This window comes from Crinia signifera, chromosome 11 (assembly GCF_055691185.1).
Source record: "Crinia signifera chromosome 11, ASM5569118v1, whole genome shotgun sequence".
Taxonomy (NCBI): domain Eukaryota; kingdom Metazoa; phylum Chordata; class Amphibia; order Anura; family Myobatrachidae; genus Crinia; species Crinia signifera.
The window spans coordinates 35,413,342-35,436,836 of NC_139227.1; the positions used below are offsets into that span (position 1 = coordinate 35,413,342).

The 23,495-nt window shown below is 45.5% G+C and overlaps 1 protein-coding gene across 1 annotated transcript; it reads right to left on the reverse strand.

The window, feature by feature from the left end:
* Positions 1-2,856: 2,856 nt before the first annotated feature.
* Positions 2,857-23,062, reverse strand: LOC146044979 (meckelin-like). Its single transcript, XM_083163659.1, has 27 exons — positions 22,791-23,062; positions 22,368-22,450; positions 21,041-21,122; positions 20,810-20,885; positions 19,978-20,035; positions 19,868-19,900; positions 19,240-19,302; positions 18,591-18,782; positions 18,124-18,201; positions 17,699-17,764; positions 15,908-16,049; positions 15,572-15,689; positions 15,409-15,499; positions 15,126-15,182; positions 13,925-14,023; positions 13,635-13,733; positions 13,456-13,551; positions 13,064-13,163; positions 10,958-11,076; positions 10,630-10,770; positions 10,426-10,506; positions 9,188-9,304; positions 8,879-8,995; positions 8,604-8,708; positions 8,329-8,431; positions 6,114-6,256; positions 2,857-4,407 (listed from the first exon to the last, which is right to left on the reverse strand). Exons 1-27 carry the CDS (start codon positions 22,975-22,977, stop codon positions 4,327-4,329), a joined length of 2,727 nt encoding a protein of 908 aa, XP_083019785.1. The 5' UTR covers positions 22,978-23,062; the 3' UTR covers positions 2,857-4,326.
* Between the last annotated feature and the right edge of the window lie 433 nt (positions 23,063-23,495).

Genomic DNA, 23,495 nt, shown 5'->3' on the forward strand with positions numbered 1-23,495 from the left:
GTTGACGTCACAGGACTTCCCCTCAAATGCATGGGTATGCCTGCATTTGTCCCTGACACTCCCAGAAAACAGGCAGCTACCACCCACGACCAATATGTCAATCAACTTGCCATGGGCAGCGAGCTAAAATTAAAAAAAAATTGGTGGATTTTATCGCAGTCCGGCCTCGTGCATGCTCGCTATGATCCCCACATCGATAATCGCTTGGGCTGTGATTTTGCAGCTGTGCGATCACGTCTGAATAATACCGCAGAGCTCTTTCGAACCCCCATAATCTGCAACTGCCTGGCTCCCGTTGGAGTACTGGTGACATTGCCTTTTTTGACTCCACCGATAACACCACCATAGACCAGTGATAGGCAACTTTTAGCATCCCAGCATGCCCTGCCAGTAGTGGCATGTCCTTACAGCAAAACTTTGTGGCAGGGCATGCTGGGATGTATAGTTCAACAGCTGAAGGGATGCACATTGCGTACACCTGATCTTAAACGATGGTGCAGCACCCAATGTTTTACATCAGTAAAAAAAAATTCTGTAACCGTTGTCCTTTGTTTGTGGGCATTTTAGTTCCTGTTTTTTTTTAAATTTGATTCCAATGGACCAAGAAACCCCGACAAAACCCCGCCAGTGCCCAGGCCTTTATTGTCGTATGGGAAATGCTCACTTCCCAGGTTCTACTGGACCTCTCTCACCAGCGTTGTGGTAAGGGGGAATGTTATGGGAATCTGGCTTTGAACTTGTACTGTACCAGGGCCGGATGGTTCGGTAACTAACACACAGGAGAACAGAGGGAAGTGTTTATTTTATATGGGATGTAAACGTTAAACACCAGAGCAGATTGTGTATTTTTCTAGCTTAAATCATCCTCATCATTTAGTGAGAGGTTAGGATCGCAGGCGCTGCTCCGTGTGTGTACAATTATGTCTCGCGCCGCTTTTTCTGTCTTTCCTGCCCTCTGAGCATGAAGCCAGACATCTGAGCAGCTCAGTTCCCGTTGTCAAAACACATTGCAGGCGGCAAGGAAATAGCTAGTCTTTGTAGTGGAAGCCCAAATTATTAACGTTTATTTTATTTCAAAATGAAGTGGTTTATACGTACGTTTATCTTTCTATGGAGTATAAACATTGTATGACTGTATCCTATATCTATGGCATATAGTTTGGTCTTGTGTGAATCTTGTAAATAAAAAGTATTTTCATTGCAAATTCTCAATTGTTTTATTTCCTAAAAGTAGCATTTTCTGTTTGCATTTGGCACGATATATATCATACGTGATCCCAGCCAAGCCTGCCCGGCTTAGATGCAAAAACAGATCGCTTCTACAGTCGGTGTGACTCGCAAGGCATCTGGTTGTGCATCGCATCAGACCTGCTGTCAATCCACATGTGATTTGGACGCTTTTTTTTTTTTTTTACGCGATTGATCCGCAATCGCATGTAAAGAGCCCAAATCGCATGTGAATCACCCTAGTGCAGGCATGTCCAAACTATGACCCTCCAGCTGTTGTGAAACTACAAGTCCCATCATGCCTTGCCACAGTTTTGCTATTAGAGAATGCTAAAACTTTGGCGAGGCATGCTGGTATGTGTAGTTTCACAACAGCTGGAGGGCCACAGTTTAGACATGCCTGCCCTAGTGTATGGGCATCTTTAAGACCCCAGCATGCCCGACCAGTCATGGAATGTCCAAACAACAAAACTTTGTGGCAGGGCATGCTGGGATGTGTAGTTCAACAGCTGGAGGAATGCACGTTACTTACCCCTTTTACAAATAAAAACATCTGGCAGCTGCAGCATTCCACATGCTACTAGCGCACGCTGCTCTCAACACTTTGCACTGGTGAGAAGTCCTCCTAGTCTGAGAGCGCAGCTAGGGATGGATTGTGTCATGTATGTGAGCATTGCACCTATCCTACAGTAGTGCAAACAATCCTCCTCCAAAGTGGAGTATGTTCACGTCCTTCCAACATAGTCCTTGAAAGACTGAAATTAGGGTGAGAGTCTGGTCAGGCAGGGTAAGGAGTTCTGTAAATGGCAGAAGCACAAGAGAAGTCTTGGAGTTCATCATGTATTAGTGTAATGAGCTAGTTGCATTTGCCAGAAACTCAATTTGTACCCAGGATGCTTCTGGCATGTTGGCAATGACCAGGTCCATGGTTTCCAGCTCCATGATGTGGGGTATGGTAGGCTGGTAGAGGTGGATAGGTATACCGATGCTGAAGCGGACAACCAGTGCTGCTGGTGCGGGGTAACCATACCCACTGTAGTGATCACCCACCCCCCACCACATCGGAAGCCTGGCATTGAATGGGTGCATCGAGCTTTACGCACATGTTCATATGCTGAGCTGCGGACATCATTTCCAGGTGTCCCCAACTGCACAGAACTAGCCAGTCATTGGATGAGCATCTGAAAACTGCCGTCAATAGCTAGAAATCGAATTAAATACCCGCAAATCAATGATCAAAGGAGCTTCTATTGAATCTGGAACATCTGATTTCTAACTATTGGCTTCCCTTGTCCATCCCTAGGCGGCATCATACCCTGCCCCAAGCTGGCATCGGCCGTACCCCTGCTTCCGCCCCCTTCCCTCCCCTCCTCGAGTGAACGGCTCAGTGAGTGTAAACCTCGCTGAAGCGGTTCGCTCCTTGGGTTCGCGCATGCACAGATCCCAGACATCGGAGAAGGGGCTGAATCGGCCCAATGTGTACCACTTGTGGTGGCTCAGTGACCGTGCCACGAGACATGTATGCTAATCTTACAGAATTGATGTCCTAGGGGAAAACCTAACCCCTTACAGAATAGTTCCTGCTCATAAAACCATTTTCTACAATTACTGGCAATAACGCTCCATCACTTAGTGCAAAAATACAGATTTGTATTAAACATTTTAAAACTCATTACAAAAATTTTAAAAAACGGAATATACAGTGAAGGATAAATACATGAGAATGAGGAATATCACAGCCACAGCTAGATTATGTCCTCTGCTCCCTGCTGATCACATTACACATAATTTCCATTAACATTAAAACTTACATCTCCCATTTCTTAATTATTATTTTTAAAAGGAAGTTTTGTTCCCATTTACACGGTCTCCTGTGTCACCACTGGTCTTACAGCACAGCTTTCAACGTTTCAGAACACAGAAAAATCAGGATAACAGGCCACGCCTCTAGACAATGCACGTACCAGGAAAGACTAAAATATCTTAATATGTATACTTTGGAGCAGAGAAGGGAAAGGGGGGACATGATAGAAACTTTCAAATTTATCAAGGGCTTTAACAAGGTACAGGTGGGAAACATTCTTCGGTACGGGATACAGTTACAATCCCGGCAGTCAGGATCCCGGCGTTCAGAATCTCGACCGCCGAAATGCCGACACATTCTCCCTCCGTGGGTGTCCACGACACCCCTGGAGGGAGAATAAATTAGTGTGCCGAGCGTTGCGATCCACATCCCCCCCTTGTCGGCATTTCGGCTGTCGGGATTCCGGCGTTGGGATTCTGAACGCCGGGATCCCGACCGCCGGGATTCAATACTGAATCCCTCCGGTACTTGTGTAGTTTTACGGCACCAGCATGGCGCCGTGCTACTTCCGGTTTGTACGCTCGGCAAACTTTCTAAAATAAACTAACTTAACTCCATGCCAACATGGATAGTTCATACCCCCACTATCCATGTTGGCATGGAGTTTATTTTAGATAGCGTGGCGAGCCACCGAGCCTGCAGCGTGGGCGAGCGAAGCGAGCTCTGCAAGGGGACTCAGACACACTGCACCATGCTGACGCCGTGAAACTACACAAGTACCCATTCTTCACAGGAAGAGGAGCAGCAGAACACGAGGACATGCACTAAAACTACAGGGAGGAAGATTCAGGGGAAATTTGCGGAAGAATTATTTCACAGAAAGAGTAGTAGATAAGTGGAATAGCCTGCCAACAGAGGTGGTAGAGGCAAATACAGTAGAACAATGTAAACATGCTTGGGATAAGCATATTGATATCCTTATAAAAAAAAAAAATAGAGATCAACTATGGTTTAAGGTAACATGTTTAGAAAAGGGGCAGACTAGATGGGCCAAGTGGTTCTTATCTGCCGTCAAATTCTGTTTCACTATGTTATGAGAGACCTGAAACTGGACCGTTGGTTGCTGAAACCTGCCTCAATAAACTCATATTCAGTACATACTGGTATTAATCTAGTCAAAATTATAGATCAATAATTGTCCCATCTGTCTGCAATCGCGTCTGTCAGACCACTTCTCGTTAATCCCATTCCAGTTTCTCCAGGGTCTGAGCAGCCTCTCTCAGCATTATCCTTGTTCATATGAGAAAGTTTTCTTCTACTAAAGTCTGTGTAGACAGGTTTTTCTTCCCAATTAGGGAGCGTACATATTTCACAACCTACATAGAAACAAAAAGTAAAGATATATTAAATATGAACATAAAATCTTACCCCCAACCCTGTGCACAGAGGAATTGTACCTATTAGAAACCATGTCTATCTACAGCTATTTTTTTCTTAAATGACAGATTACATTGCTCACAGAGAATGTTGTTCATCTGCATGCAACACTAAGATATAGAATTTCATGTGCTCTGTACAGTACATCGATGGAATAGAGCTCCCCCTAGTGACCAAAGTATCAAACTACAATAACAGAGGAAAAACAAAACACAGAATCTGGGTCTATAGGGGCGGGATGCAGTCATCTATTAGAATGAACTTAGGTCTACAGTCATTAGGTCGACTGGCAGGAAGGTCGACCTGACTTAAGGTCGACATGGGCCAAGGTCGACATGACTTAAGGTCGAATTTGCATAAAGGTCGACATGACAAGGTCGAATTTGCATAAAGGTCGACATGAGGAAGGTCGACTGGTCATAAGGTCGACATGGGTTTTTCACTGTTTTTTGAGCCGACATGTGCCGACAGGCGGTATTTCATGCCCTACCATCCACTAGGGCGTGGTGGGAGAATAAAATAGTGTGCCCGAAGCATCGCGAGCGATGCGAGGGTCAGATTCTCATTGCCAACTGTGTCCATGTCGACTGTGTCGACATTCGGATAAAAAAAAACAGTGAAAAACCCATGTCGACCTTATGACCAGTCGACCTTCCTCATGTCGACCTTTATGCAAATTCGACCTTAAGTCATGTCGACCTTGGTCCATGTCGACCATCCTGCCAGTCGACCTAATGACTGTAGACCTAAATGCAGTCTGACGAATGATCCCATTCCCCTACACACAGGGAGATGTTGTCGAGCGATCGGTCAGGGCAGATCCTGAACGGCGATTAACTAGAGTTATCCAGCATGCTGGATTCTTAATCGCCGGGTGATAGCAACGCATGGGTCAGAGTGATGTAGGGGCATTTGCTAAGCAATCTAGTGAAATCGCCCCGGGTGTAGCTACGCCCCTATGGAATGGGATCTGCCCTGACCGATCGCTCGATGTTGCCGATCGCTCGACAACATCTCCCTGTGTGTAGGACCCTGAATATGGTCACTGCAAACAAGTTTGACAATTACACCAAACACACATTTCAGTTTCAACACACCCCACCCCACTGCACATGTTACATCTGCCCCACCTACAGTGCACATGGTTTTGCCCATTTTGAGAACAAATTAGTACTGCGATCAGATCTGAATAAGGGCCTTATAGTGTGTACACACGGTACAATTTGCCTTCCGATGTTGACGATATAATCAACGTCGGATCGGAATCGTTAAAACCCTTGCGATCCTGATGCACGTTCACGTATCGCAAGGCAGAAAGTCTTGTCTGCCTTGACTATATAGTGCAGATCTGCACTATATAGTCAGACTTGTATGCAAATCGGATGTGCCTTGCGATCCGATCGGATCATGGATCGCATCTTAAGGCACATCTGACCGTGTGTACACACCATTAGTGTGTTTGTGGACAATGCTGTTTAAAAGTGTGCGTGTGTGTTATTTAGCAGCGCAATATCTACAATCATGAATATTATTTTGCACAATGTAAATTTTAATTAAACCCTATAATTGTTACAGATATTACATTGTAAATACAACCTCTACGCAAGTGCATTAGCTTTGTGGGCACCCATGTACTAAAGCTCACCGTCTGTACTACGAAGGTTAAAATTGTCGCCAGCACAAAATTCTTTGTTCCCAGATCAATGACGCCAAACAGAAGTGTGTCGAAGAGAAGCAGGACCAGCTCGTGGCTGTAGAACAGGGTGCGGCTGAACAGGTACCGATCGTCTACAATGTAGAAAACAGGAGGGAAGGTTGGTTAGGGAGAACCCACTGTCCTATCTGTATACAGGAGTACTCCGTGCAGTAACGTTCTACATCACATCCACAATATCCTGGAAGCAGATTTACTCAAAGATCTTATGAAAACCAATCAAGGACAGAGGGGCATTGACACGCACCCCTCGCTGTGACTGTAATTCTATATTTAATGCTATGCAAGGAAATAATGGATGTAAAAATAAAAGCAAATATTGTAGAAATGACAATGCTATCAATTCATCCTTTGCTACGTCTGTTTCCTATGGTCGCTGGATTACGCTTTATTATTTTAATGAGAAGGTTGGGTATACATGTCCCATGTTCCGCATGTCAACACTGAAGTTATGTTGACATTCTTAACCCTAAGGGGGACATTTACTAACTAGCTAAAATTAATAAAAAAAAAAACAACAGCCTGGGGTCCCCCCCCCAGAGGTGTAACCAGCACCAGGCTGAAAGAGCCGGGGCCGGTTGTTAAAAATCAGGGAACCCGACAAATAGGGGTTCCCCGATTTTTAACAACCAGCCCCAGGCTCCAGGTCCGGGGCTGGTTCCCAAAATACGGGGGGACAAAATGACTAGGGGTCCCCCGTATTTTAAGAACCAGCCCCAGGCCAAACCAGCCAGCAGGGTAATGCCACAGCCGTGGGGAGACTTTTTATACAAGTCCCCCCGGCCAAAGCATTAACCCTCTGACCAGTCAGCCTGGCCAGGGACCCTGGGGGAGTGGGGAGCCCCCCCCCAATAAAGGGGTCCCCCCCCCCCCCCCCCCTCCAGGACTTACCTGACCAGGCTGAAGCCTGGTGCTGTCCCCGGTGGCCCTGTGTGGTGGCCACCGGGCTGATACTGGTGTAAAAAAAAAATAGATGAATAAACTATTGTTTTAAACTGTGGAACTGAGTCCCAGCAAGCCTCCGCCGCAAGCTGGGACTTGGAGAACCACAAGTCCCAGCCTGCGGGGCATTAAAGGGCCCGCTGGGTCTTGTAGTTCCACAGTAAAAAAAATAGATCAATAAATACACACTGACACCTGAAAAATAAAAAAGTTTAATACATACATTACACACACACTGATACTTACCTATCTTGATCCCGTAGGTAGGTCCCAGAGTCTGGTTCCGGATCCATGTCGCCATTCTTCAGCATTTCGATTTCCATGTTTGGGGTCCGAAGAAATCCATGGTGGACCTGTGGAAGGAAATCCAACTCACCCAGGTCCTCCATGGAAGTTCTTCAGGCTTGATCCGATGTAGTCCAGGTTTTCTTTCAGGTTCTTCAAGCTGCCGGTGACTCCGGCAGCTCCCCGACTGTCAGAGGCGCAGAGAACCTTCCTCTTCTGCGCCTCTACTCAGGATGTATTCTGGCCAATCAGGAGCCGACTCTTCGCTCCTGATTGGCCGCTAGGCGGCCAATAGAAGGCCGCCTAGCGGCCAATCAGGAGCCAAGAAAGTTGACTCCTGATTGGCCAGAATTCATTCTGAGTAGAGGCGCAGAGGAGGAAGGATCTCTGCGCCTCTGACAGTCCGCAGCCTGGTGCTGGTTACAGCTGTGGGGGGGACCCCATGCGTTTTTTTTTTTTAAATGTATTTATTTTTCTATATTTTTTTTTTACACCTTGCAGCCTGCACGGATCTGACTGATCCGTGCAGACTGCCTCCACTAATTCGTATTAGCGGCCGTATATATGGCCAGCTAATACGAATTAGTACAACATCGGAGGGTTACAAAGCAGACTGCTTTGTTAATCCCCCTCCGTAACACGACTTTGCATACGACTGAAACAGTCGTATGCAGTCGTAGGGAAAATACTAATATGAAAAACTAGGTTTTTTATATTAGTAAATTTCCCCCTTTGTCTCACAGCATTGTGTAGGTAATACACAATTGTGCTCTATGCAGAGACCACACATACGTCACAGGGCAGGAGGGGGACACAGTGTTATGGTGGTTGTATGCTAATGGTACCGGGTTGTGTTGATCGGTACAAGCTGCAAACACCAATAGGAGACCGGTTGCCAGCAGTGCACATGACCTATCACCTTTATACAGAACAGACTTCTCAATGGGCTGATGAAACTCCATGTCAAGAATGCTCTCCAGAAACAGTTTGTTCTTCACCACGTAATCCATGTCCTTATACACCTGTGGGGGAGAAGACATCAGAAGAGCAATAGAGAAAGCCACAGACCAGGTATTACTGAATATTATACAGGAAGTAACAGGCCAAGTGAGTAGTGTGGAGGTCGCTGCACATATAAGTATTATCACCAAGCGGCGGATGAGCAGTGTGGTGGTCGCTGTGTACAGGACTCACATGATCCAGGAAGGAAGAGAGGAAGCGGTTGATGGTGTAATAGGTCCTTATTCTTTGCTGTAGCAGCGGATCCTTCTCGTTTCCACCTTTTTGGTTCCTGGGAGCCTGGAACACAGTGACATCATACAGTTACTTTGTCACTAGCGTACAATCACAGATTGCAGGATAACAATGCAAAGCAAAGACAGAACGCTGTAAGGTAACTTCCAGTCTATGACACTCCCTTATTATCTATAGGCGGTGACATATGGACGCCAGCGAGAGACTGCCATCACCTCCATCAGTGGCTCCAGGATCTTCTCGTACTGATCACGGACCCGCTCACTCAGCAGAACCTCGAAGGTCTGGATGTCACTGCCCGGTTCCAGGCCCCTCATAGGGCACAAATTTTCCTGCAGAGAGAGTAACAGTACTGTAATACAAACCGGGATGTCCAGTCACCCTCCCAGGTTGGCATCATCCTAAATGAAGCTGGTTTCTACCACAGTGGCCAGGTATGACTAATTCTGGAGCTGATCGATGCCCTAACATTAGCCTGGCAGAGCATTCTGCCCATATTATATATGTACACAAGAAGCACTTACTTCTTCCTTGCGGAGATTGTCCAGCATAGTCTCCATACTGACGTCTGCCTGCCCGTGTACTGACCGGCCATGGATGTAATATCCGTAACACTTGTGGGTCAGGATAAAGACGGAGACCTGTGGAAATATCCCAGATTATAATGCCGGACTTTCACGCACTAAAGAGGATCAGGGGAAATGCTGTACACAATAAACATTAGATTATAGGAGAGTTCCAGCTAAATCAGACTCCTGTACTGTAGGGGGGGGGGGGGGGGGGGGGAGTCAGTGACCTGTAGGACATAAATCTGATATTTAGGGCATATTAGAATATGGGATTGTGAGATCTCTGAACTTTGGCACACCAAAGGAGAGGAAGAAATCCCCTGTATACCATCTACCTAGCACTGAGCCCACAATGAGGAGACTCTACAATATATCCATAGTGTATAGAGAAGGTTTGCCCTCTCAGGCACTTACACTACAGTATGTATAGAAGCCAAGGCATTGCTATTACAGACAGACAGACACACACACACACACCTATTTAAATGCAGATATTGGCAGAATAATATTGTGTGGTTGTCACGTTAACCACTTATCTAACAAACATGTGTCCTTTATTAATTGGGGGTTTGGTTGGATCAAATCGTGGTTTGGGTGCATTACTGAAAGACTTAATATAAGTTCTGTGATTTTGGTGTGATAATAAAGGACTCCCATTGGGCCAGCCCTGGTTAGGAGAACTTGTCTCAGTCATCCTTATTTATATCCTGCCTCTGTATTTCATATTCCGTTTGAGGTCTGGTTGAAGCACTGTCTATACCTCTCCGGGATGGCTGCCTGGTTCCTGTGACTCCTCGGATCCGTGGCCACTGGATGACTCTTTGGCCTACTTGTAGCTGTATTCTACATCCGCTGCCTAATGTTCTCTGTGTTTCACAACTCAAAAGCTGCATAGATCTGTCATTTGTAGCACCACTGATTTGTTTCATCTCAGTGGCCCAACTTTGGTAGTATGGACTTCTCCGACGGCGTGCTCTTGTGGCTGTCATTGTGGTGGACCTTACAGCCGCCATTGCTGGGGTCCTGTTGTGTGTCAGCTTCTCCTGCTTGCTGGGGGTGGTTGCGTTGATGTTCTGCCCTTTATTTGCCACTTGATTTTACACATATATCTTAGATGTTTTTGTGTATTGTGTTTTTGTGGGTGTAACTTTCACAATCTTATAAATAAACGAATTGTGAAATAAATAACTTACGTTACTTAGAGAACACAGGTCGGCAAACTGTTTAATTTTGTCTTCAATAAAGCGTTCGTAGATGAAGATGAAAAATATAACCTGCAATGCAACAGACCGTATGAGATAGAGACCGACATCCACGTCAGGCGTTACCTATGGTCTACATTACAGTGAGAGACAGGAAGCATGGTGGGTAATACCCATAATGCCATTCTCACCAACCTGAGCTAAGCCAACAGCGAGCCACATGGAGGCAGAAATACCAAACCTCAGAATAAGGCTGAACGGAGCCTGGTAAGTTCCAGCTGCCGGAGTTAAATTCTGAGTTAGATCCATAGTGGCAATGTTTTTGAGGCCAACAACCTGCAGACAATAGAAACAGGTCAGTACAGTGTGTTTTATATGCAATTTATTTATATTTAAACCCGGCACATGCTTTATATTACATGACAGGATGCTCATTGTCAATCAGGGTATCATAAACTCCGATTGTGTTGGGTTACCTGTAAGCCCCGCCCACCCCTGCAGCACATTGGAGAATAAACTTTACCTCCAACAGCAGCAACACCATAAAGAGTTGGAAAAGGGGACTGAGCTTCCGATGCACCTGGATCTCATTCCACTCATTGGCGATCAGTATAGTTCTCCAGATGCTGACATTAGTCTTTCCTGCAATGCAGAGAGTGGTGACGAGCAAAGGCTTATTCTATCTCTATTCCACTAAACACTGAGGCTGTAGTAACCATACTCTGTTCTCAAGGCCCCTAAACAGTGCAGGTTCCAAGAATATCAAAGCACAGATGAGTGAATTAGCATCACAGTCAGTTTAATGATATCACCTGTGCACAAGCATAACATACATAGTAATTAAGGTTGAAAAAAGACGTTAGTCCATCAAGTTCAACCTCTCTTACTTGTAACTAGTGACTTGAGCAAGTCATATCTATAGGATTCCCTTAGTGGCCAGAAATGCATCCAGTTTTGCATTCATTAACAGTAGTTGCTGTAATCACCCCACCGGCAATGAGGTCCAGAATTTTACTGCTCGAATGGTGAGGTATCCTCTTCTTAATTCAGTACGGAATTTATTTTCCTCGAGCCTCAGTACATGCCTGCGTGTCCTAAGTATAGGCCTGTTAGTGACCAATTATCTCCCAGGTCAATAGGATTCCCAATCCTGTATTTGAACATACCAATCATATCACCTCTCATCCTTCGTTTCTCCAGGGAAAACATATTCAGCCTGGTTAACCTGTCTTTGTATTATAGTGATTCGAGACCTTTTACTAGCTTAATCACCCTTCTCTGGGGTGCCAGACGGGATCCCGACTGTCAAAACACCGACAGCCGGGTTCCCGGTGGCTATTTTCTCCTGTGGGGGTCCACAACCCCCATAGAGGGAGAAGAGAATAGGTGGCTCACGTAGCGAGCCACCGTGCCTGCAGCGGGGCGAGCGCGGCAAGCCCGCAAGGGGCTTAGTTGTGCTCACCATGCTGTCTAGGTCCGGTCAGTCGGGATCCCGACGTAGTGCTAATGACTGTCGGACCCCTGTACCACACCCCCTTCTCTGTACCTGTTCCATTTCATTTATGTCCTTTTTAAAGTGCAGTGCCCAGAACCGAACACAACATTCCAAGTGTGGCCTCACCAATGCCTTGTAAAGAGGCACTATCACATTGGCATCCCTTGAATCCATTTCCCGTTTAATGCATGCCAGTGTCCGGTTTGCTTTTGCTGCTGCACTTGAGCAGTGTGGCACTATTACCCAATTTTTCATCTAGGATGACCCCCAAGTCCTTCTCTACAGCAGAATTCCCTATAATAACTCAATGTAGCCTATAAGTAGCTTGTTCATATTTGTTCCCATAATGAATTACTTTACATTTCTACACAACGTTAAACTGCATTTTCCACCTTTTACAGTATAATTGTCACTTTGTAGTGTATGTATATCCTCTCCTAAGTTAATTTCCTTACTCAATTTCGTGCCCTCTGCAAATATTGCAATTTGACTCACTATGGGGCAGATGTGTTAAGCCTTAACAACAGATAAATGCAAGGGAGATAAAGAGAGATAAACGTCAGCCAATCACCTGCTAACTGCCATGTTACAGGCTGTGTTTGAAAAATGTCAGTAAGGAGCTGATTGGCTGGACATTTATCTCTCATCACCCTTGCATTTATCTCGTTAAGGCTTAATACATCTGCCCCTATGTCACTTCCTATATCATTAATGAATATAATAAGCATGAAGCATGGATAGTCTTAAATCCAGCACCGTAAAGCTGGGTACACACTACGCAATATGTTCCATGAGCGATATCATTAGTGTTTTTCAGTGAACCCCCAGGCGAATAATATAGTGCATACACTCTAGGTGATATAATAAGCAATATCAGTACATACACACTATACAATACATCTTTAACAATGTGTCTGAGAACCCCTGGTTTATAGTATTCTACAATGAGAACACAACTAGGTAGACAAACTATACATTGTTCATAAAAGGGATAACCGGAAAGTAACGGGGGCCCCTTGTATCAAAAGGATTTATAACCAACCTGTTTATTTTAAAGACTGGAGCATTAGAATGAAACCATACAAAAATCTAATGTAGTCTATGCCTGCACTAATGTGATACCCTAGAACTCACCTTGTGTATTATTTGAAGTTCTGTCCTTAGATTTCTCCCAGTCAACCAGGAAAATGTTGCAGGTTAGCTGTGTGACCAGCAGGTGGAGCAGTTCCAAAGCCTGATGATAAAGGAGATAAATTCACTCTCCCTGTATACATGGGTCTTCAACCTATGACCCTCCAGATGTTGTGAAGCTACATGTACCAACATGCATTGCCACATTTTTTCCTATAAGAGCATGCCAAAACTGTCAGGGCATGCTGGGACATGTAGTTGCACAACATCTGGAGGGCCACAGGTTGAAGAACTGTGCTGTATCACGTTCTGCTCTCCCAGTCAGTGACGTGCGGTGAGATAAATGGCTGGAGATGCACCGGCTAGTATCATAGCCAGATTTACAAACACTTTACCTTAAGTGCAAATGCAACAGATAAGTAGATAATGAAATCAGTCTCAACTTCCCCACCAGCCGGAGGTAAGGTCACGGTTACTGTTGAAGTCTGACCCTGAGAAACAGAATGACCTAGAACATTTAGCACTGTGCGTCACCAGTACATGCCACAGTAATAACACACACATTATTAACCACCTTAAATGCAATCAGCCAGTATACCGCGGTCCCATATGCGACAAGGAAGAAAGCGTTGGCGAGTGTTCCGCTAAGGATTGCCAGGAATTTAATGATCACCTACAGGAAGAAACAGATCAGGTTTTGTCATTATAGGAAACATTTCTAAGCCAATGAGTGGCGTTAGCATCAGCGTACTAGACATACGGTTCAGAACTCTAACCCCATCTTCTGTGCCTGTCCTCCAGCAAGAGAGGTGGAGATGGTGGGGATCCAGCCACAGCACCATGGGGGCAGCCTACCAAACTTACCAATATACCAATAATCTGCTGTCCAGATCTCCGCAGCCAGCTGCTGGTTTCCAAGATGGCTAGTAGGCCAGCCAGAGCACCCAAGACACCAAGGGCGATCTGTAGGATAGAAAAGTATAGACGGCTTCTTACATCACATCCGCCTAGTGGATGATGTCATGCAAGAGGGTGTGTCATATGTGATGCTGACACACAGTATAAAGGCCACATACATGCCAGTGCAAAAAAACAAAAAACTTAAATTTTCCAAGTTAAATGCGATTACTCTTTTCACAACTACGGTCTTACACTGCAACACAATATAATATGCCAAATGTTATTTCCACACAAGAAACCATTAGCTGTGTAACCGAACAACTAACTGTGATTGGCGGCCGGGAGAATCTCAGCAAACGATCTATAGAAGCAAAACACCTATGTTCATCCACGTTCCTGCACTACCAGGCAAACTATTACCTAATAGAGTAACAATGTATCATTTTAAGTACAAGGTCCGGAACCGGACATTAGAGGAGGGGTGGAGCCAATGGGGGAGGGGGGATCCCTCCTGTACCCCTGTGGATCAGTCCTACCCTGCATATGTGGATAAACCAGACTGAAAGACTCAACAACAAAAATTTCATCCAGTTGGTGGCAGATTGTTCTTAAAATCTGGGCTGAAAAATATTTTATTACAGCCTTTCATCCAGCCCAGGTTCCTGCAATATAATCACTGAAGGATAATTCAGCATAACCCTAGAAACCCACTACGGCCTTATCCTGCAGTGATGACTCTAACGCCCAAGCAGGAGATACTCTCTTCCACCACGGAACAAGTATTCTACAAACTCCAATGAGTCTTGCCTGTACCTCTCCTATGATCTTGCCATTCAGGTGAATAGGAAGATCAAGTCGAGGTGTTCTGACAAGGCCTCGGCAGCTGGACCCTGGGTGAAATGAATCATGATGAAAGGTGTAAGTCAGTTTCCCATACCCCACCATTACAGTCCAGGTTTTTAGGATATCCATGCGAGAACACAGGTGGTTAAAGCAAAATGATGTAGGTGCCAATTTATTTACCTCTGCTCAATTATGGCTATCCATAAAACATGGACTGTGAGCTGGTTAGGACAGAGGTTGGGAAATGCTAGTGTAGGACAAAGCATAGGAGAATTTGGGTAGTGTAGGAATTGGTTTATGACAGAGTAAAGTAGTTACTTACATCTGTGTCTGTTACATACGTCCCCTGGCTCTGGGTATACGTGACCGCAAATGAAACCTAATAACGAATTAATAAAACAGACGTCGGACCTGTTAGTCGGGGCATTGCATAATAAGATAGGGAAATAAACACTGCAAAAAATAACCAATTATCTTCCAGGGATTGTGCATAATAGTCCAATACCAATAATCAAGATATCATAGGCAGGAATGACCATCAATGAACGCTGATGGGAGAGCAAAGCATTCTGGGACCTGATCCCATGGTTTATAAAGCTGCTCACCTGCGCAGTTGCTGAGAGACTTTGCTTCTGATAATTTACGGTCAGCTGGAATGGCGGCTGTGTGCTCGGGGGGCTGAGCGGCAGATGCACACTGTATGGGAGGGATGTATGCGATTAGTGGCGGCGTATAAAGGAAACCAATTGCTTAAGGCCATGTCTTCACCTTAGGGTGAGGCTCGTTGCCACGGTGACATAAGATGGTTGGTTGGAGAGGTTTGATTGTCTCCCGGAGATGCCATCAATCAGATAGAACCGCCTCAAAGCGCTAGATCCGAGAACGCCTGGAAGAAGATCACATGACATAGAAGACTTTGATTGGGAAATATTTTATCTCTATAAGGAACAGTGTCCCCTACGGGAAATGGCAATGTACTGCAATCCAATACAGCAAACACTGAGATTTTACATGACAGGATGTAGGAAATCTGCGCATATGCTGCAGGACTCATCAACTAGAAATAAATCAAACCCTGTGTCTAGGCAAGTGCACGATCCACACCTGAACTTCCTAGGAGATTAGCGTTCCACACTGGGACTGGCCACAGCATACTGGTGCCGCTGGTAGTGGTATACAGCAGGAATAATTCATAGAACACTGGCTCCGGCACCGCCTGGAACAGGTCAGACACCAGCAGCGCACACTGTAACCAAGGAGAAAGGGCAGAAACGTGATTAGTATCATAGAATCGATGGTAACTATACTAGGCACATTTATACATACAGTACCTGCACTATGTATATAATATATGTGCTGGGCCGATACCCAGGGATCTCCCGTGCTGAAAGTATCGAGCACCACAAGGTGTCCAGGAATCCGTATAATCTATTGCACTCTGCCAAGCCTGCCCCCAGACTCCTTTGGAACTACGCCTGGCTAATATGAGGTGTGCGCTGTGTGGGTGACATCCCCGATTCATCCCCCTGCTACACTCTGTCACTTCTTCCAGTCTCATCTCTGCATCATATCTAGGCCAATGCCTTGTACCATCAAGACTCACCCATGCACTCATCATCTCCTGCCTCCTATACAACAATCCACCTCAAATGCTGCAGTTCCTCACTATGGGCCTTATTCTGGTTCACTCTGAGGCAAAATCCTTCTCAAATGGACAAAACCATGTGCACTGCAGGGGGGCAGATGTAACATGTGCAGAGAGAATTAGATTTGGGTGAGTTATTTTGTTTCTTTGCATGGTAAATACTGACTGCTTTATTTTTACACTGCAATATAGATCTCACTTTGAAGAAAAACCCCACCCAAATCTAATTCTCTCTGCACAAGTAACATCTGCCCCACCTGCAGTGCACATGGTTTTGTCCATTTGAGAAGGAATTTGCCTCTGAGAGTGAACCAGAATAAGGGCGTATATGCTCAACATCTCCCTCCCCCATCCTGCATCACTAGCCCCCATTCCCCTCAGAATCCAGTTCAAACTCCTAAACCTCACATCCATCCTGGTAGCCTCTTTGCACAATGGCCTCCAAGGCTTCTCCGACTCTACCCCAGCAACTCAATCCGTCCTCAGGTCAGATTTTCTACTAGTCTCACCAGCTTCCAACCTGCACTGCGATCGCGCCTAGTCTTCTATTCCTCCTCCTAATCTCATTTTAGCCACTGAATTGCTCTTCTCCCCTAGTTCACCCCACCCCAAGAAGGTCTCCATTCCTCATGAGCTCTACACGGGCCACCAGTGAATCATGTCTTCAAGTCCAGATACTGGATCCACACCCATATGTTGGGTGCAGGCTTATCGAGTGCTCAGCTGCCTCGCACCTCCATGGTACAATGGTGCGAGCTACCCAACCCTCGCTCCATGTCCTTATCTGTTGTAATCATGTTATGTCAGGTCACACTGTTCCCATATATTTTCCCCTGTACATTACTGCACTGTGTGTCCACTTCAATATGAAATCTGTATAATATGTGGTCACGTGGCTAATGCATGGACCGGTTTACAGATATTACTGTGCAGTAAGGTTACAGTATGGTACTCGGGGGGAGACCGCTCTACAAACTAATAAAATGAGCAAGACCCGACATGAGGAGAAGGAGAAAGTAGAATCCGCCCGCATGGCACATTGGGGCAGATGTATTAAGCCTTAACAAGAGATAAATCCAAGGGTGATAAGGAGAGATAAACGTCCAGCCAATCACCTGCTAACTGCCATGTTACAGGCTGTGTTTGAAAAAAGTCAGTAAGGAGCTGATTGGCTGGACGTTTATCTCTCCTTATCACCCTTGCATTTATCTCTTGTTAAGGCTTAATACATCTGCCCCATTGTAACTCACCGACTGGTTGTAGTATGTCCCAAAGGCGAAGGCAGCGTTCAACACACTCTGCGTATTCGGACACATCTGCGGGAAACAGAACAGGAATCAGTTAGTTATTACAGTCAGACAATTTGTGCATCTTCATTAACTAGTTACCCTGTAAATGACCTTATAGAGGCATTAGTTTTACACTGAGCCCTGATAGTAAACCTTGAAATGTTACTGTATGTCCTGTCCAAATACCCCACAGAAGATCAGTAGATAAATCATTACTCATGAACATGAGGTCTGTAGACGCTAGTTACTGCAGTGCATTCAGTTATAGGGAGAAAGGGGGCATGTTCTTGTAATAAAGGGCTTGGCTCCTGTACATGCCTCTGTATTGGTAGAGCACAGCACTACGCTGGCATGTGATATGCCATACAGCCCTGCTTTTGGCTCACCTGTAACGTTCCACCGGTCACAGATTCCCAACCCAAGAAGTTCCCGCGGACATCATACTTCACAAGTCTGAACTGGATCTGTCAGGGAACAGGGAGCCACAAATATGTGATGGGTCCGAAAAAGCATAGGATGAGGGGAGAGATCCGAAACCACACAAAATATTACACCAGTTCTACCCCTAAACTCATCACTCACCCATTCCCAAAACACAAGGACAATGAATACCTGCATGCACTACACGTCCTGACAAATGCTCATACTGTACAGCTGGATAATGTGCACTCCAAGGATCCCAGATAACTAACACAGGGGGGTCTTGTGTAGTGCCCATTACACTGCCCAGGAAATGTGGGCCTATTCCTATGGAGATCTATAGGCAGAGGACAGGTGTGGCTAACCATACATCTTACCTAGTGGCTGTACAGGTCTTAGGAAATGGGGACATACCTGTAGGTAACTAACATACCTGAGCATTTTTCTGGTAAGACAGGCCGGTCGGGGCTGTGGACCCCAGCTGACTTGAAGTGCTATAAATCAGCTGCGGGAGATACGGATTACCGACTTTGGCATAAAGGCTATAGGCTGTGCTGGTGCTGGAGAAGGAGTTCATAATGACCATGTTAGTGAGGACTTGGCAGGCAGTTGCGTTGCTGTAAACCTGGGCACACAAAGGAAACATAGATCATTGAGAAACAGGTGGGTACCAGTAGTCCTTATAAAACACTCAGTGTCGTGTGTAACAGCCGGCAATGTGCAGCAAGTGTCAGGACTCTGGCGATTTAGCCTCAAGATTTAAAGGGTTTTTCACATTCCTGGTCATGAACCAATACATAAAGCATTGGCTTGCACAGATTTGTGGCTGTAAGGATGGCAATAGATCCAGCCACCATTGCAGGATCATCTGAACAGAACTCTGCACCCATACAGTGCTTATTTCAGTATATTTATATGCAAATCTGATGTAAGTCACAGTACAATGGGGTCCTCAGACATGTAATGTAGAAATAAAGACAGCGACAAATGGTCATAGATCCAACATTATAATCCTTATAAAGCCCCATTGTTGATACACAAATACTCCCCAGTCATAGAATTATCTTTTCCCTGTGACTTACCGAACAAACATCAAAGCTGGAGAATAGGTACAAAGACTCCCAGAATGTCAGTGATGGGAAATTCTGTGGGCCAAACACAGTACAGGTTACAATGTACCACATAAGAGGGAAAGGAGACTAATTTAGAAGTATTTTTGGATCACAGCACTGAGCTCATGGGTTTGATTCCCACCATGGCCCTAACCGTGTGGAGTTTGTATAGCCTCCCTGTGCTTGCGTGGGTTTCCTCTGGGTACTCTGGTTTCCTCCCACAATCCAAAAATATACTGATAGGTAAATAGGCTTCCAACAAAATTAACCCTAGAATGTCAGCGTGTGCGTGTACATGTGGAAGGGAATATAGATTGTAAGCTCCACTGGGGCAGGGACTGATGTGATTGTTCAAATATTCTCTGTACAGCGCTGCGGAATATGTGTGCGATGTAAATAACTGGTAATAAATAAATATGTACAGTTTATTTTACACGTTTTCACTTCATATATGTAACTGATGCAATATTTTTTACTTTCTAGAGTCAGAGATGATTTTCGCTTAGGCAGCTACAAGCTGTGGAGTGCGCAGAAATGTAATATCTTGCAATATAGTCACCATCCACAAACATAATGGTATATCAGTGATAGACGTTACCTGTACAGCGTCCGGCAGACAGAGACCTCCAGCCTGCAGGAACAGAAGTGCACAGTTACCAGCTGCGGACAGAAGATATAACTGGTGACATGATCGGATTATTCCCTTACCTCATTGGCTGCAGGACAAGTGCAGGTACTGCTATAGGTTGGCTGACACAGCACACACCTGAAAGAGACAATCAGAATAATGCTAAGAGGCCTATGCAGGGATGCCTTAAACGGCAACATAAAATTGGTCTGTAATCAGTTGGGTTATTTGGATAATTATAAAGCTGTTCAGCCAAGGACTAGTTTGTACATACAGGTGTGTCCTTAACAAACCCGGGTTTTGCACGGAAGCATGCAAATTCCCTGGTTTGCATGTGGTGTAAATGGTCTAACCTGGGTCGTGACCCAGGATTTTCACCCGGCAAGCACTCAGTGTTGAACACTGTGCAATGTAAATGGGTAACCTGGGTCTCACCCATTCACTGCAATGAAAAAGCTGGTGCGCGGAGAGGCTCTCATCTTCGAGCGGTGGCGGTTAAGGCCCCTCCTCTGGGGACGTCACCCGCCCGGCATTTTGCTGGGTCTGGACGCTGCTCTAAAAAGGGGTCACAAGCCGGGTCTAAAAACCCAGGTGCGACCCGGCTTGCTGGTATAAAAGTGGTGGAAATGACTGCAGTGTATTGAGCTCCCACAAACCCGTCATTCATTGACATAAACATACAGATCACATAAACCAAATAATGTAAGTAAGCATTCATTTATAATACCCCACCCAGCTATGCAGGGAAGGAATTTGGGAAAACAGAAGGTGATTCTGGAAATCTGGAAATATGCCTATGGTACAGTAAATGCCCAAAATGGTGTGCTTGAAATCTTGCGCATTTATTCCCTAACGATTACCTTTACAAAATGGCAAGCTACCTAATATGACTGATATTGTTAAAGTACTTACTGGTCTCCAGCAGCGTTTGGTGTTGTACCTCCAGAACACGATACACACTGCACCGTTTGGTCTATAAAGTTTTCCTCTAAAAAAAAAAAAAAAAAAAAAAAAAAAAAAAACATCTTGCTGGCCAGATACTAAATAAAATAATGTAGGCACACAGTTTTCCTAATACACGATGATGGGTGCTAGTGTCTGAGTGATGTCAGCTGGAATTTCCCATCATGCTTTGCATCTTACCAGAAGCTGCGCCACTAGCACAAACACAGTTGCCGCCGATACAGGTTAGGCAGGTCCTTTGGTCCAGAGATGCTTTTGTATTCTGCCGGGGTAAAAGAAAAGACCATGTAATATCTTTATAACTTACAGCACAGGAGCAGGATGTGACATATCTGCAAGCGAAGTAATAACAAGAACGTTATGTTTGGAGGCTGAATTTGTTACAGCAGTGGTTCCCAACCCTGGTCCTCAAGTACCCCCAACAGTGCACCTTTTCCAGGTCACCCGGCAGGTGCACTCATTATTCAGACACATTTTAAAAGATCCACAGCTGGAGCTAATTATGTCACCTGTGATTCTGTGTGGAGACCTGGAAAACGTGCACTGTTGGGGGTACTTGAGGACCAGGGTTGGGAACCACTGGGTTACAGGCATTAATGGAGTCAAACCGACAGGGAACGCTAGCAATACATGCCTCCTGGACAAGCCAGATGCTTTGTGGGTCCCGTCGCCCCCCTAAAAAGCTGTGACCCATCTCTATTTTCATAAATGGAGGACATTGCATCCCCCGCCCCTTCTCCACCTCCCTGAATGGCAGCAGACTGTCAATTGCTGCTTTCAACGTTGCAGGACCCGTTTGCTCAAGTGGTGAGTTGGGATGCGTTCGTCATGCAAGCCTTCGGGACATGGACACCTGGATCCAAACTCTGATCAGAACTCCAACACGGCACACAACAGAGAGAACCCTGACTGACAGTACCCCGAAGGTAGGTATGCAGAGGGTGGTTAGGCTGCGCAGGGGAAAGGGTTAGGCACAACGTGGGGGTTTTATTAGTTACTTGCCTAGCAGTTGTTGTGATTGTGCGTGTTGCGATCACTTACCCAGCCCAGTGAAGAGGCAAAGAGCGGAAACGAAGGTTGTGTCTCGAAACACGTCAAGTCTTGTACAAGGATGTGACGTTTTGTGAGTGTGGAAGTTTCATTTGCCCTCACAGTGTTTTTTATTTTATCTCTGTTTTCCGTAGGATTAGGTTATTGCAGCTGGATTGTTCGCTCGGCACGCTTCGGGCAGGTGGCTCGCCACACTATGATATTCCCCTAGTGGTAGTGGTTCTAGCCACTACCTTAGTTTGAGCGAAGGAGAAGGTGTAGGCCCACCTTTGTGCATAGACAGCATCAGCTGCAGTACAGGGCAGATGGCCTCATGTATACACATAATGATCAGTGGCAGAATGCACTTGTTATTCATTGATGACCTGTACGTAAGGAGGAAGATGTGCAGAACTCTGAGGGGGCAGCGCAAAAGCAGATGCTGGCTGCGTATTACACACACACACGTCATACTTACCGTGGGGCAAAAACTGCAGTTTACTTGGGGGGATCCAAGGTTGTCTCCTATGGCAGATCCAGATGGACATGTACATCTCAGGCCTGGAAGCAGAGGTGAGGAATAGTGTGCATATATATATATATATATATATATATATATATATATATATATATATATATATATATATATATATATATATATATATATATATATATATTTATATATAAAACCACTTATCAGTCACTACCACTGTACATACTGTCCTGTTATTTCATGGGTGCTGACATCTATGAACCACAATGACAGGTAACAGTGCTACAACCAAAAGTTATAATATAATGTACCCATTTCCTGCCCCATCTGCAGGAGGATATTATATATATTCGGTAATATATCTAGGGGTTGCCGGGGAACTACAAATGCCAGCATGCAAAACCTTACCGCCAGCGGCCGCCACCCCGGAGCTGCAGGCCAGGCAGGAGTAGCTGGCAACATCATAGTACTGGCTGCCGGTGCAGTCCCCGGGCTGGACGAGGGCTATGGACGTGGACACACTCTGAGCCCGGCAGAGGCCCGGGATCCCGGGCAACAGTAGGAAGAAGAAGCAGAACGGTCCCGGGGGCTGCATGCTGCCAGCACTGATGTACTACCGAGCAACAAGCGTGTACCCGCCGTGTCTATGGCAACTGGCGTACACAGGAATTTAGCGTGCTGGTCACCTGAGCCAACGACGTATGTCGCATGTCATGTGAGTGATAGGGAACACGCCCACTGCAACTCATGCAAAATTGTAAATAATAAGGATTACATAAGGGATAGCCATCGGCACATCCCCCATCGATGGTTGCCATCGATGGCTTCTAGAGCAGGAACCATCGATGGCTATAAACCATTCTACCTCACACCATCGATGGTTCCTGACATCGCTTAGCCGTGCATGCGCAGAGCAACGGGAAGGGTCGTTGCGGGCAGCCTGCCTGGCACTCAGCATTCAGCATTTGGATTTACCAGAGTAAACTTCCGGTTACCTTGCCTTATTTTTTTGGTGAACGTTGATGTGGATATCGATAAAAGGTGCGAAAAACAAAATATAAGGTGACATACCTTGTGTCAACCTAACAAGTACCCTGATATTTGGCAATATAT